This window comes from Pinus tabuliformis, chromosome 4_2, assembly GCF_031772625.1.
Source record: "Pinus tabuliformis cultivar Carrire ecotype Pingquan chromosome 4_2, CPIR1, whole genome shotgun sequence".
Taxonomy (NCBI): Eukaryota; Viridiplantae; Streptophyta; class Pinopsida; order Pinales; family Pinaceae; genus Pinus; species Pinus tabuliformis.
Genome location: NC_142304.1, coordinates 776,700,086 through 776,716,494, shown reverse-complemented (window position 1 = coordinate 776,716,494; position 16,409 = coordinate 776,700,086). Strand labels below are relative to the sequence as shown.

Below are 16,409 nucleotides of genomic sequence, written 5' to 3'. Positions count from 1 at the left end.
CCATCTTTTGCATTTTATGGTACATTTCCTGTTGAGAGTGGCCAAATTATGCTTTTTCTTTTTCTTTTAGCTACATCAACCTCTGGGGCATTGTTCTAGTTCCGACCCAAGGTGTGGACAAGGGGAGGGAGAGGCTAACTCCTTGTGGACCCAATGTACAAATGTGGACCTGGATGGGAAATATGTGAAAGGGGTTGTAATGAGCGGAGGGGAGTGATGTATGTGGTGCTAGGAAGCGGGACCACGCAATCAAAATCGAGATTTCGCTATGTAGTGCCACCCGTAAAGCTAGTAGCTAGTAAAAGAGATCCCACGAGACTAGGATACAAGGCTAACCATCAAATTGGACAAAGGAGACGAGTACAAACCAAATCTGGTGGTTGCAAGGGGCTGCCGGCTATCGGCTGAGGACCATCTAGGAGAAAAAGTTTCTCCTATGGATACTACCCACGGATGGTGGGTAACATTCACCGTTGTCACTTAACTAAGTGATCCTCTTCACTTTAGGTTGTCTTTTTTCTTCCACCCAAGGGGGGTGCTCCTAGTAGGATTACTAAAGCTGAGTAATGAGGCACAAGGTGAAGTGAGAATAGGTTTATTAAAACAATGTTTTTGGTCTTTTGGGATATAAAAGATGTGGTGGGAGGAAATGGAGATTAGTACCAAATTCAACAAGGGAAATTGAGTAGGGGAATCTAAGGGGGCTTATGGGGTCTAGAAGAAACACTTCTTCAAAATGGCCTTATTTATCTTATAGATTAAAGTGAAGAGACTAGGGCCAAAGACTGAATAGTCTCCTATCTAATATAGATATAAAATGAAGACTGAGACTCTACAATGAAGGGGTTGTAGGAGGAGCTCCTTCACTAGAAAAATCAGGTATAGCTTGATAAATGTAATTAATACCCTTGCTAGGGTTCGTAAAGGATAGATAAAGAAAGGATCAAAATACTTACCAAAATAGCTAAGGAAATGGGAGACTAGCCACGCCAAACGATTTCCTTCCAAGTGGTAGACTTTACCCTTCAATGGATCAACTCTGCTGGCATTGTAGAAAGCTTGAAAACTATCAATCTTTGAGGGTCAAATAGAAACCAAGGGAGAAGAGCTTGAAAAATTGACACCAAAAAGTTGTGCATCCCACAAAGAAAAAGCCCTTATACATCACGTATGCTCCAAGAATGATATGTCAATTAAGCCCCAAGGAGGGGAAGCTCCAAAAATTCAACCATGAGAACAATTGAGTTATGGCTACTTTGAATTTGTGAAGGATAGTATTGCCTATTTGGGGACTTAGGCAGGCTGCTCTTTACCTACTTTGCATACAAGAATCATTTGCGACTAGTTGTATCTTCTAGGGAATTATTCACTCATAGATTTTATGGATGCCTTTTCTTCCTTCCTGTGATCCACTTTAATCATTGAACGGAATAACAATCCAAGGACTATGAAACATTGGTTCTCTGGCACAGAATTATTCACTCATAGATTATCTGGATGCCTTTTCTTGCTTCTTGTGATCCACTTTTATCATTGAATGAAATAATGGTCTATGATACATTGGTTCTCTGGCATATATCAGCAGACAACATACTTATATTAATAAAGTTCTTTGTTGGACATCCAGAATGGCTGATACACACTCAAGAAAAAGGCCACACTACTTGTTTATTTGCTTTTCTTTTAGTGGAGAGAACGACCTTAGATGCTAGGAGGCATTCACATTCCTCACTAGGAGTTATCTGGCTTCCTTTCATGATTTAGACATGACTGCCCCAAAACCATAGATTCTTTCCCAGAGAAATTCTCAAGGTAGTTTTGGGAGGAATCAATGGCGATTGATGAAGATGCGAGACAGTCATGAAATTTATATTCTACTTAATGGCATCTCTTATCTGGTTTTCGTATAACAATATTGTTTGATGTTTTATCTAGCTTTTGTATATCTTTTGTTCATACCTTGGAGGCCTTAGGGATGTTCCTTCAGATATTGCACTGGCATTTGGCATATGATTGACTGCTTTTTGGTCATTCATGGACATCAAATTAAGTTTCTTTCTTTTTTCTTCTTGCTCCTTACACTTTATATGCCTTTGTTTTGTATGAACATTTGCTTGCATTTTGTTATGCCTGCTCTAAAATCATATTAACAGAAGGGGATTTAACCGTGTATTGAAATTGAGAGCATTCCAACTAATACAACTTTTGATGGAAATTTCAAGCAGATTTCAGATCCAGACATAATCGAAAGTATGGTAGATAAAATATTAGCAGAGAATCCCAAGCAATTGGAGCAATATCGAGGTGGTAAGACAAAATTACAAGGTTTCTTTGCTGGTCAGGTATGCTTTTTTATCCTGATTCTTAAGGCTTTAGGTTTGTTTTTTCCTTCTTTCAAACTGTTCTTTATTAAGTCCTCTGTGAATGCAGACCTTTAGTGGTTATAAAGGTGTTTACTATTTTTGATAAAGCTCGTCATGAAAGTGCTTTGAGAAGGATTGCTTTTTGCTTAACTTTAATGGTGTTTTATGAGAAGTGTATCTTAAATATGACAAAGCCAGGGGAAATTTGCCAGAGTTGGGAATTGACTCTTTATGGGATTATTTAACACACTATTATTTTATTAGTAATTGAAAAGGAGAGAGAAATATGTTTCGTCTTATCCTCCTTGAGAAAAAAAGACAATGCATCTCTGCTCTATCGCTATGTATGAAATAGTTGGAAATTTGTTTGTAACAGAAGCACATCACTCTTCTCTTTGCTCCTGCAATCTTGGCAAAATGGTCTGCAAATGACATGAGTTTTTGTAATGGCCTTCATGAATATAACTCAATGCAATGCAGTGCAATATACTTTCTTTTGCTAATATAACCATAAAATCAGGTTCTTGGCAAACGCTATTTACATCTATGTCATAGGAAATGAGTGGGAAAAAGGAAATGTTTCCGAGCCATGGCATACAAGTAGTCCCACAATTTTCTTCTTTTTTTGTGTGATTTCTAGTGAAAATCCACCCCTCAAGCCAAGAAAAAATAAAAACTTCCCCATCCCTAAAACCTACCCCACTATTTTATTAAAGATAGAACTTTTGGTTTAACATAAATACAGCCCTAGCCCTATGTTTTCTTCACTGTTTTATGTGTGTTGTCATTGGATGAGCATGTTATATAAAAAATCAGTTAATTGTAATTAATAGTTTATTAGGCAAAGGGCATGATCTTTGATCATGCCCATTCACCAAGAGGCACACAAGGCAATATAAAGCCAGGCGCCTCCCACAAATTGTATCATCATCTATCTATTTATTAATAATAAAATGTCTTTGCTGAATCTTTGAGTTCATCTTTTCCATCTGGTATTAGAGTGAGATCGGTCTTCAGAGCGCGTCCTTGTTGCACAACCCTGTTCTGCTGTTCCCTTGCATCGGTCCGTTGTTTTCGCTCCTCACCCACCCATTGTTCCATCGTTTTCCTTTTTAATCGTTGAATGTCCCTGTCCACCCGTTTTCCACACTATCCGACTATGCTGTGTTTTCCCCATTTGCGCTTTCCATACTCCGCCTTTTCCATGTCTCCGACACTGTCTGCCATCAATTCCTTGGTGATTGGCCACAACCCATCGACTGTGCTCCCTGTCATCGTTTCGTTTCGTTGGCTCAATTCCACCATCATTCCCTGTCTCCGTCAATGCCTTCCTTTCCGCTGTTCCCGCATCCACGACCACCTCACTCTCTGCGTTCCGTTCGTATCCTCTTCATGCCGCTATTTCTTCGCCGACCACCATTCCCAATACACACGTTTACCACTGTGACTCTTCACCCCGACGTTTCACAGTTCATATCACATAGTTATATTAATTATTATATAGTTCTAATATTTATTAATTATATGATTTATAATTATATAAGTAATTAATATTTAAAATCGATATATATATCTATATATATATATAGATATATATATATTAATTAATATTTATTAAGTGATTAAAAAAATTAATTATTTAAAAAAAGTTTTAACTATTAAAAAAATAGTTCAAATTAAGGAAGAAAGCTTAAAAAGGCGGACAAATATACACCCCCACAAACCCGTTCAATGTCGTCGATGACAATGGTCGATTTCAACAAAAAATTGGTTGATCTTGAGAATAGGATTACAAATCATTACGATGATTTTAACCAAAAATTAGTCGATCTCGAGAGTAAGGTTACTGGACATTCCGATGATATCAAGAAGCTTCAAGATACGACAATTTGGATAGAAAGATAGCTCGGGCATAACCATATCGAATCCAAAATGGATCATAATCAAATAATGACAATACTGACCGCTATTTGTGGCAGGATGAAAATTACACCCGAACAAATATTCCAAAATGATGAAGGTAATCAACAACATAATGCACCAGATTCAGTAGATTCTCATGGAAAAACCGAGTCTCCAAAAAAATCATCCACACACCATCAAGAAAATAGTAATGTGAATTTTCAAAATAAGCAGCGCTGGAATCAATTCACCAATCAGTACCCATTTTTCACTCCACTGTTAGCGATGTATCAAAAAAGAGGAAAAATTGAGCTACCCAAGTTCGACGGTAACGAAAAATGCAGCGTTGCATGGCTCAATAAAAGAGTATTTCAAGATTTACGATATTGACAATGATGACGAAGAGATTAGGCACGCTTCCATGAAAATGGAAGGCGAATCATATAATTGGTATATGTGGTGGAAGAAGATGACACTCGCTATCAGTGGGAGAAAATTTAAGGATGCGTTCTTTAAAAGGTTCCAAGGTGTCAAGGAAGAAGAGTTCTTTTCAACACTCATCAGATTGCGACAAAAAGGAGATGTGGATGAATACACTCGAGAATGGGAGACCTTAGCAACACGAGTACCTGGGTTTTCAGAATCTCGTCTAATCCAATCGTACATCACCGGACTTAAAACCCATCTATGAGTAGAACTTGAGCTTCATGACATTACGCCAATAGAAGTAGCAAGACGAAAAGAAAAAGTTGCTGAAAAGAAATTTGAAAAGATATTGTGGTCAAAGCCGGAAAAAGTATAATCGAGATGAAGATTTTGCTAGTCTGCGAATACAGATAATACAAAATATGTTCCACCACATCTTCGTGAGGGAGAAAAATCTAACGTGGAAGTGTAAAGGATGAAAGAGGGCAAGTGCAAACGCTGTGGCGAAAAGTGGGACCCTAAACATAGGTGTGCTAAAGGAAAAGAGACAAAGAACTTATATAATTGTGAAGCAACTAATGATTCAAACAATGATGAATCAGACATAGAAGGAATAGAAGATGCCCCAGAATTCTCTCCAGAATTAGACGATGAAAGCATTCCACAAGTGTCATTATCGGCTATCACAAGCAATGTTTTTAAAATCGGAACCGGTGACCGGACCGGTCCACCTAATGAACCGGTTTACCGACCGGAACCGGTCTAACCGGGACTGGTTTGGTCTAAACGAACCGGTTTTAAAAAAATACATTAAATAATTAATTTTTAGTGAAATAAAACTATTTTTAAGATGTAAAACCATGATTCCAAGCCAATAAAGACAAAATATGCGAAGTTTGCTCATTTATATACCATGTAAAGGTGAATATATCAAAATGGCACCGAGTACAATACATATCATTGACAAAATAACAAAATACATAAGAAATGCGGCTCTAAATGGCCTATAAAGTCCAAAAACAATGCTGCAAGCTATGAGGCCATTGGCCTACTACAAGTCTACAGTGTACACATGATCAATCATCAAGTTCATCACCACTACTAGAGACAAGATCATCATCAGGAGCTACATAGACATCATTTGGTTCAAAGTCTGAGGATGCCTCAGCCTGATCTGCAACCTCAGTATCAATGCCACCAATGACAATAGAAGTGGACCTAATGGAAGCACAATTTTGTCGACCTGCATGACTAGTGCCTTCCACTGGTTCTTTGCCTTTCCTTGATGCCGCTAGTGATCCTAGTTTTGATGCCACCACATAATCTGCATCGTCCCCTGCTAAAGCCATGTTGATATCAAAATTAGCCTCAAACACAGGTTCTTCAGTCTCCTCCACCCATTCTGATGTTGGATCAATATCGTCCAACACAATGGAATCTAGATCAGGAGTTTTGCTCATCATTTGGAGCTCCGATTGCATTTATTGTTTACCCCCAAACCATGAAATCCTGAAAACCATTAAGTCTGCTGAATTTTGAGTGAAATCTAAAATTCTAGTTTCTCCATATGAAATCCAATGAGGTCGAAACCACTCTCAAACATCTTGAGTCATTTCATGGTAATGTTAAAAATTTAAGTAAAAGGATGAAAATGAAAATTAAAGGAAATGTCACTTTTACTTTAAGAATTTAACATTACCATTAATTGCCAACATTGTTAGGGTTGAAACACCCTTAGTTTCCCCTAAAACCCCTGAAACACAGTGAAAAATATGTTTTTTTAACTTTACAGTGGGCGTGCGGTTTAGGACAAAACCGGCCGGTTTTCATCAGTTAGGGAAAAAAAATGGCGAAATGGCCTTTCCAATCGGGTTTTTTGGCCGGTTTAGATCGGCGGCCTTGCTAACCGGCCAGTTAGATCGGTAACCGGTTTTTAAAAACGGTTTTGAAAACACTGATCACAGGTATATCACAACCCCAGACTTTAAAATTAAAAGGACATATCAAGAAGAACAACGTAATGGTTCTCATCGACATTGGTAGCACCCACAATTTTTTAGACTCAACCATGGCAAAGAGACTCAACATTTTCACATTTCCCATGCCCAACATGAAGGTGATGGTAGTCGACGGTAAGAAGATTGAAAAGGTAGGGAAATGCCATAAGGTCAAATTGTAGATTCAAGACTTTAATTTAGAATCTCCGTTCTACACTATACCATTAGGAGGAGTAGATGTGGTCTTAGGTATCCAATGGCTACAAACCCTAGGCACTTACTCTGCCAACCATCAAAAGCAGTTTATAAGCTTTAAATGGGAAGGGCAAAGGTACAAGTTATACGGATTCCAAGCACCAGAAAATCAAATCGTGTCGTCATCCCAGATGATGAAAATGATTCGAAAAGGAGCACCAGCCTATGTAGTACAATGTCACCAATTAGAAATGTTATCTGCAAAAGTGATCAGCGAAGAGTCACCAAAAGTACAAGAGCTAATTCAGAAGCACGAAAAAGTATTCCAAGACCTACCCATGAAAATGCCTTCTAACAGGGAAATTGAGCATACGATAGAAGTCAAAGCAGGATCAGATCCCGTCAACATCAAACTGTATCGATATCTGCATCACCAAAAGACTGAAATTGAAAGATTAATCCAAGACCTTTTAAAATGTGGGATCATCTCAAAAGTAAGAGTCCGTATGCTGCTCCAGTGGTATTGGTATGGAAGAAGGATGGATCGTTCATGCTATGCATCGATTAAAGAGGATTAAACAAAATAACGATTAAAAACAAATTCCCAATTCCCTTTATCAATGAAATGTTGGATGAACTACATGGCGCAAAATACTTCTCAAAATTGGACTTAAGGTCAGGCTATTACCAAATCAGAATCAGGTTGGAAGACATACCAAAAACTGCGTTCCGAACACACGAAGGTCACTACGAATTTAAAGTAATGCCCTTTGGGTTAACCAATGCACCAACAACATTCCAAGCCACTATGAACGAGTTATTCTGTCCATATCTTAGGAAGTTTGTATTAGTATTCTTTGATGATATTTTAATTTACAGTAAAACTTGGAAGGAGCACCTACAACATTTAGATAAAGTTCTTACACTACTGGATGTTGAAATTTCTAAGTCTAACCCATTAGAAATTTAATCTGTATTCTTCTGGTTTATTTCTTCCACTTGTTAAATTCGAACAAGTTATTTAAAACATATAAATAACGAAATAAACAAAATACAGTCTCAACATCTACAGATCATCCGCTGAAAGAAAAACAAGCACACAAGTGACACCGTTATTTTTGCACTAATGTCCTTGGAAAAACCCATTGTGGGAAAACTGGTGCAGCTATCTGAGGGTTTTGTTATTAAGCAGTTTTAGAATACAATCTGGGTGCCAGAAATGGCTCACCCAACAGAGAATGCCCTCGGCAGTAGTACCTGTTAGTCGGAGACAGATATCCTGGCTAAAAACCCCGGATGAATGATCCCATAGCTCTCAGCTCCAATTTGCCCCACGAAATCTCCCAGCGTCAGCCTCTGGAGGCTCTGCTTCATCCTCTGGAGCCTCTGCGTCACCCAAGCTGGCTCTCTCTGGCACTGCGCAGCTCTTGGCTTCCTCTGCGTGGCCTCTAGCTGCTTCTGTGTGGCCTCTAGCTGGCTCTGCGTCAACCCTCTCCCGGCTTCTGCGCTGATGCTCCTGGTACCCTCTTTGCTTCTGTATTCACTGCCCCTCAGCCGCAGCTCTGATCACTCCTTCGATTTCCTCAGCAAGCCCTGCCCCAAAAAATTGAATTCTTGATCAACTCGGTGTGTTCTCCAACTGACCCTCAAGCTTCCTCTTATACTTTTCTCGTTGGTCCATCAACGACCGAGATTAAATCTCTAATCAACAGCTAAGATTAGATTTGGCTTGATCCATGACTTTTGGACCATTCTAACCCAGTTTTATATTAATTTACATTAATATTTTATTTTCCCTAACTTTAGACTTAGGGACTCCATTAAAAATATTAATTATTTTAATATCTCACAAACTGGTTAGATTCTACCCAAATGATTTCTGGGTCTTGGAGATCTCATGTGCTTTAGCCTCTCCACCAATTTTCGTGGCTAGAGCACATCTGATGCTACCCCAAATCAACACTGAAAGAACATCAGTTCTATGCCAAGAAATCCCAATGCACCTTTGGGAAGGAAGAAGTAGAATATCTCGGACACATAATATCCCATGAAGGAGTAAAAGTGGACCCTAACAAAATGAAGGCTATAAAGGAATGGACCAAACCAGTTACTATATCCAAGCTAAGAGGGTTCTTAGGATTGACTGGATATTATCGAAGATTTACTAAAAGCTATGCACATATCACTGCACCTCTAACAAAACTTTTAAAGAAGAATTCTTTTCAATGGAATGAGGAAGCAGGAAGGTGCTTTGAAGAATTGAAGGAAGTTATGTCTAATGCCTCGGTAATGGCAACTCCAAATTTCTCTAAACCATTTATCATTGAGTGTGATGCTTCCGGGTTCGGTATAGGTGCAATGATAATGCAAGAGGGGTATCCAATAGCTTTTGAAAGCAGGAAGCTCAATAAACGAGAACGTCTTAAATCCACATACAACAAGGAAATGCTCGCTATCATGCACGCACTAGCCAAGTGGAGACAATATCTTTTGGGAAGTAAGTTCTCCATTCCAACAGACCATAACAAAAAACACTTTCCGAAGAAAAACAAAAATGGATTGAAAAAATTGTCGTGTTTGACATGGAGATATTACATAAAAAGGGAAAAGACAATGTAGTAGCGGATGCCCTATCTAGGAAGGACGAAGAACGAATATTACTTGCAGTCTCGGTTGTTGTTCTCGAATGGCTTAATGAGATTCAAAGTGAGTATGCCAAAGATCCAGAAATAACTGCGATGATCAATAACCTTCCAGACAACTCAAAATTTGAATGGAAGAATGATATTTTATGTAACAAAGGACGAATCTATCTGAACCCAAACTTCAAGTTTAAATCCAAGATACTTAAGGAGTCACATGATTCACTGTCAGCCGGACATGTAGGATTCTTTAAAACTTACTACAATGCACGTCAATCATTCTTTTGGAAGGGGATGAGTTGTGATATTCAGAAATATGTAGCAAAATGTGACAAATGTCAAAGAAATAAAAGTGAAAATATTATGACACTTGGATTACTTCACCCCTTAAACATTCCGAATCAGAAATGGGAAGAAATATCAATGGACTTTATTGAAGGGTTACCTGTATCCGATGGCAAAGATAAGATTTTTGTAGTAGTCGACAAACTCACCAAATATGCTCATTTTATTGCAATGAAGAAATCAGACTCAGCTAAACAAATCACTGAGATATTTTGCAAAAATATTTATAAATTACACGGTTTTCCGAAAGTCATTGTGAGTGATAGAGATGCCAAATTTAAGGGTAATTTCTGGAAGGAATTGTTCAACCATATAGGAACCTACCTAAATATGAGTTTCGCTTACCACCCTCAAACAAATGGACAAACAAAGGTTGTCAATAAATGTTTGGAAGCCTACCTACGTTGTTACGCTACAGAAAAACAAAATAAGTGGGTTTAGTGGTTGCATCTCGCTGAATGGTGGTATAATTCTACTTATCATATGTCAGCAAAAATGACTCCATTCCAAGCTTTGTATGGGTACGAACCTCCGAAATGGAAGGATCTAGCTACCGTCCAGACAAATCTACCAGCTGTTAAAAACCAACTAGAAGAAACCCAAAAAATCGTCCAAACCCTAAAAGAAAATTTAAATAATGCAAGAAACCGTATGAAGCAACAAGCTGACCGAAACAGAACCGAGAGAGAATTTGAAGTTGGAGAATGGGTATTTGTCAAGCTCCAGCCATACAAATAGTTGTCCTTGAAACAAAAAGGAAAAAATAAATTGGCACCAAAGTTTTATGGACCATACCAGATCAACAAAAAGATCAGCCAAGTTGCATATATTGTAAGCCTTATGGATAAACGTTGTGTTCACAACGTCTTCCATGTATCCTGCCTTAAAAGGGCACTGGGCGACCATCAATCAACACAAAAAATGCTTCCATCCTTAGATGATGAAGGAAGGGTCATTTTAGAACCAGAAGGTATCATATCCACTAGGGAAAAGAAGCTCCAATCTCTTGTAATCAAGGGATATTTGATCAAGTGGAAGGACTTACTAGAAGAAGAAGCTTCTTGGGAGACTGAAGCATTTCTTCAACAACATCCGTCGTTATGTATGCTTTGAAGACAAAGCATGTTTTGGGAGGAAGGCAATGTTATATAAAAAATCGGTTAATTGTAATTAATAGTTTATTAGGGAAAGGGCATGATCAAACCATTCACCAAGAGGCACCCAAGGCAATATAAAGCCAGGGGCCTCCCACAAATTATATCATCATCTATCTATTTATTAATAATAAAATATGTCTTTGCTGAATTGCTGAGTTCATCTATTCCAAAGTAGGATTTGGAGAAGTAATGATTGATCAGATAAGCAGAGATTTTAAGCAGCATTTGTGTGTGAGGAAGCAGTTAGTGAGAAGCATTTATAGTAGCACTGTGAGTAGGTGAATTTCATTGTGGTAGCAGAAGTCACTTATTTCTTTTCTATCTTTCCAACATCCATGTTATGCACCAATGGCTTCTTTTCATGCAACAGCAGCAACTTTTGTGCAGGACACCTCAAGATCATGAGAAATGGTTTTGTGAAAGGAATATCCTCTTTAGAGGCTTGTTACTAAGTTGGAAACGTTGCAAGGAGTAGGGCCCAAGAATGTAGGTGCACTATATGTGGAAAGGTCTATTAAGTATCCAATACTTGAGTGAAGGCTCATTGTTCATACATAGCTGGATATGGCATTGAGGGATGCCAAAAAATTGCAATCAACAAGAATTAATCAAATATAGAACGGGGCAGTACTAAGCAGAAATGGGCCCAATGATGGAGGTGTAATTTATGTGGAAAGGTCTATTAAGGAGGATGGCTGGAGAATGGAGGTACAATTTATGTGAAAAGGTCTATTAAGGCTACTATACTCAAGTGAAGGCTCATATTTTATACGAAGGTGGATATGGGGTTGAGGTATAATCCTACAATTGTAATGTAGAAGAATTAATTAAATATAGAAGGGAGCAATAATAAGCAGAAATGACTATGGAAAGGAGGATTCAAAGAAGAGGTGCAACTGCATTAATGCTTACATCAAACACTGTGTAGCACAGGTGTGGAAGAGGCAAAATGTGGGTCAATAAAAAAAAATGTTTGATATTGGAGGGAGAGATGAAACGGACAACATATTTTCTGAATAAAATGCTACAATTGCAATCTAGAAGAATTAATTAAATATAGAAGGGAACAATAATAAGCATAAATGGCTATGGAAAGGAGGATTCAAAGAAGAGGTGCAGCTCCATTAATGCTTACAGCAAACACTGGCACAGATGTGGAAGAGGCAAAATGTGGGTCAATAAAACAAAATGTTTGATATTGTAGGGAGAGATGAAATGGACAACATATTTTCTGAATACAATTCTTCCTTTAACTATAAATATGATCAATATGTACAATGCATTTTATACAATAAAATTGGGTTGCGTTGAGCAACAAGTGTGTACATAAAGTCCAAAATTCCCTAACAACAACTGTGTACATAAAGTCCAAAATCCCCTAACAACCTATAACAATAGTAAATTAGGTACAAAATTCCATCTAGGTTGATGACAAAAGCTCTCATATGGCAAGAAATAGACAACATAGGAAAGAAAAGGATGAATTAGCTCATATGTAGAGATAGTTTATGATGCAGCAATAAGGATCACGCTGCTGTCAAACGAGGGTCATCCTTTTCATTAGGGGTTGGACTGTAGTCTTCCATAACCAACTCATATCAGTGATACTTGGCTCCCTCTCATCATTTCCTTGCTTTGGCTCCAAAGGCTTTTCAGGATTAAAAATAGCCAGGGATAAAGTTGGGAAATTATGAATCATGATTTGGTGGGATTGGTGGTGGCAGCTAAAGGTGGTGCCCTCTCCAAGTGCTTATGGATGGCTCTACCAGCATGTTGTCTTAGATGATTTGCAGATCCATGGGATTTGGCAGATCAAGGAGGGGTATTTGTAGTCAGCATCCTACTCATTGTACAAGGTGCACCTCCCCAGCTGTCAAACCGCTGGCACATGTGCAATATCTTTATCTCATCTTTCTTGAAATGCACTAAAATATACATTCTTATATTAGCAAATGTTAGTGCTCTGTTAAATGATAAAAATGTTTTGTCAGATGTAACTTGTTCGAATAGAGAGTTATTCTCGTTTCCCCAAATGAAGTGAAGGAGTCCTACTCTAATTAATTGCCAAGATTTTCTAAACTCAACGACTCAAGGAAGTTTGTCCCCAAGGAGGGAAACCTGCCAGGTAAGATGTGAAGGAATAAATTGACTTCATAAGCTATACACCTTATCCTAAGTTGATTGAGCAAAATCACAAAACCAAAAGAGATGTTTCATTTCTTCATCCCTTTCATAGACCTGGCAGTTATGTTGAGAGATGCCATAATATTGTAGTCTGTGGCTCAAGGCTAGACCTCTGAATATGAAAGACCATGAGACTCCAAAATATTGTAGTCTATGGTCCAATGTTAGACCTCACATTGTCAAAGACCATGCAAATATAGCCTTTTTGGCTCTATGAAAGGCCTTGACATGGATCTAAATCAAAACAAACAAGTTTTTTGTTTAGGCCTGCATCTCCATAGTTTGCTTTTTAATAGTGAAAAGGTTTTTAGTTTGTTAAGCTGAGCTTCAAGGATGGGTTATGGGCATGCTGCACAACCTCTTTAGCCATCTTGTTACAGATAAATCTACTCTATCCTATGACTAGTTTGAAATCACAACAGATCATGATCAATGATCATAATCAATTTTCTCTTACAAGGGCTAGCGGAGGCCTTTTGGGGGCTGCGTTGAAAGGAAGGAGGCCCTAAAGGCCACGAAAGGCTGGGAGAAGGGTGAACAAAGGATGCCATGAGGGTTTTGAGGGAAAAAAGGAAGGGAAGCGAAGAAAGAGAAGCAAGGGAGAAGGCTGCTTTACAGGAAAGAGAGGCAACGTTGAGGAGAAAAGGAAGGATAGGGGCCACAGGGAAAGAAAGGGCAATGACAGGTTTGAATGGGCAGTAGGGAGGAGGAAAAGCCCACAAATAGGGTTGGCAGCAACCTTTTGGGCCCGTGGCTAGAAGGAGAGGACTCAAAAGGCTGGCGGCTAGAAGGAGAGGACTCAAAACCAGTGTTGCAGGAATCGCCCCCCCCCGGAGGATCCAAACCCGGAACCGCGGTTCGGAGCGAACCGTCCCGGAATCCATTTGGGAATCGCGATTCTGAGGAGGAGGGGGCGCGGTTCCGTCATTTACACGCGGTTCCTGCCTTTTAGGTTGCGGCCACCCCGGAACCGCGGATCCGAGGGCGGTTCGGGCACGGGGTGGCGCCAAGCTTCCGGCCCGGGGTGACATATACTATTCACTGTGGATTATTGTAGTTATGTTCCTGGTATTTCCTTGTATAAGCTATGTTAATCTATACTATGACTGTGGCTTATTAAAAATCTGTTTCTGGTGTCTCCTTGTATAAGTTCTGCTGTTACTGCCGCTGTCCCTAGAAATTATGCTATACCCTCTTTAAGGACAGTGCAACTGATAGTTTACTCTATTAGTTTGTTCTATCCACGTATGCCTTTCTAAGGACTGTGCAGCGGTTAGTTTTCTCATGCATATGTATACAACAGAGTAGAGAAGCCCATACCAAATTAATTGTTGTAGCTATACTCTACTGTTTTACATAGACAACAAGAGAAAATCAAGACTATGCAATTTCTGTAGCCTCGAATGGCATTGTCATCTTGCACAGTCATAACATATTGCCATTCAAGTATGTGCTGTCCCGACTCCCACCATAATATTTTGGTTAATTGCTACGTCTTATTTCATCATGAAGTTTTGCTACGAACTAATGGTACGTAAACTCAATCTGCTGTCATTATGTATTCATGCTGGGGCATGCTATCAAGTGTGATTGTTTATCTCCACCCTGGGCAGGACATATTTCTTATAACTGGTTGGACATTATGTGATATGTGATCATAACACTGTGAGAGTATACTGTTACAAAATGTGCTATCATTAATTATTCATGTTGGGGCGAGGTGTCATGTGTAATTCTCTATTCCAACACACGGTATGATGTAACACTGAGCATAGTATGCTGTTATGAAATGTGCTATCATTAATTATTCATGTTGGGGCCAGGTGTCATGTGTAATTACTAATTCTCCATTCCAACAGAGAGTATGATGTAACATGTGTAGCCTTTGATTTGTTACTGGGCAGAATGCATTGTTATAATAACATGTTGCTATGTGTTCTGTTACTTACGTTGGTTTGCCAACCATGCATTTAGTAATTAGTATATATTACATGTGTTTTAGTAATGTGCATTACGGTTCTATGAGCTACCAAAATTGATTAATAATCGATTGTTGTATCTGCTGCACCTCTATTCTGAACATTTTCGTTAAGTTCTCTTGACCTATGCTTTTACTGAATTGCTGCACAACTGCTGAACTTTTCTTCACTAGTGTATATATATATCTATCTTGATTTATGCAAAAATATGCATGTTTTCATGTCTTCTACAATTAATTTGGTATTTGGGATGTTTGTTTTGAGTATAAATGCAAAAAAATATAAAAAAATATATATATATAGCAGACGCTTCCGCGGACGCTTCGCTCCCTAGATTTTTGGAAAATGACGCTTCCGCGCTCCGCGCTTCCGCTTCGCGCTTCCGCTTCGCTCCCGCTTCGTGCAACATTGCTCAAAACGCAGACGACAGGGAAAAAAGCCTCTGAAAATCACTGAAACCCTCACCAAATTCAGAGAAATTTTTCCAGATCTCGAAATTTCTCTTCAAACAATCACAAAAATCCCCTCCAGTTTGACGTCGAGTTTAGGAGAACAATAGAGGGTGGATCTTGCCTTCCTAGGCCTAGATCCACCTCTAGAAACCCTCTTAAAATTTTTCCAAGGGCTGAAACCCTTGAAACCCTTGATAATTCTTCAGATCTAGCTTTGAAATTCACCTGTACAAATAAAATTTTAAAAGCCAAAACCCAAATATGTACAAAATAAAAATAAACCCCAAAACCCTAGCTGCACACAAGGGTTAGAAAATAAAAATATCTACAAAATTTTATTTTACAATATTCACAATGATTTATGACTCTTGTAAGTAGATCTATTCTTTAAATGCACAATAGAATAAAATGAATGAGTAAAATAGTTTTAATGGGTAAGCAATGGCCCAAATCTCTGCAAAACCAATCGTCAGATAAGACTTGAAATTTAACACAATGGGCCCTTAAGCTTTCTTGTCTTGGGAGTTGGCTGGTCCAATTGAAGACTTCCCCTCACGCCCAAGATCTGAATCCTTGAGATATCTACACACTTAAGATCAAGTTATTAGATCAATAGGGGCTAGATAAACACCATAACCCTCAAGATCTAGAGATACCTGCTAGATCAATCAAGTTATAATGTCTGTCTAAACCCAGTAACTAATGCAAGATACTTGTGCAAATAGTTAATCCACTTAATGGCTAGAGAAAAAATAACTTACAAAATA

At 38.6% G+C, this 16,409-nt stretch overlaps 1 protein-coding gene across 2 annotated transcripts in view; it reads left to right on the top strand.

Annotated features, from left to right (window-relative positions):
• The window catches only part of GATB (GLU-ADT subunit B), a 168,886-nt gene that overhangs the window by 105,153 nt on the left and 47,324 nt on the right, over positions 1-16,409 (top strand). For both annotated transcript variants that reach the window (XM_089424161.1, XM_089424160.1), the window contains exon 7: positions 2,226-2,342. In XM_089424161.1, the coding sequence (XP_089280287.1) occupies positions 2,226-2,342 (117 nt within the window). The remainder of the gene's footprint in view (positions 1-2,225; positions 2,343-16,409) is intronic.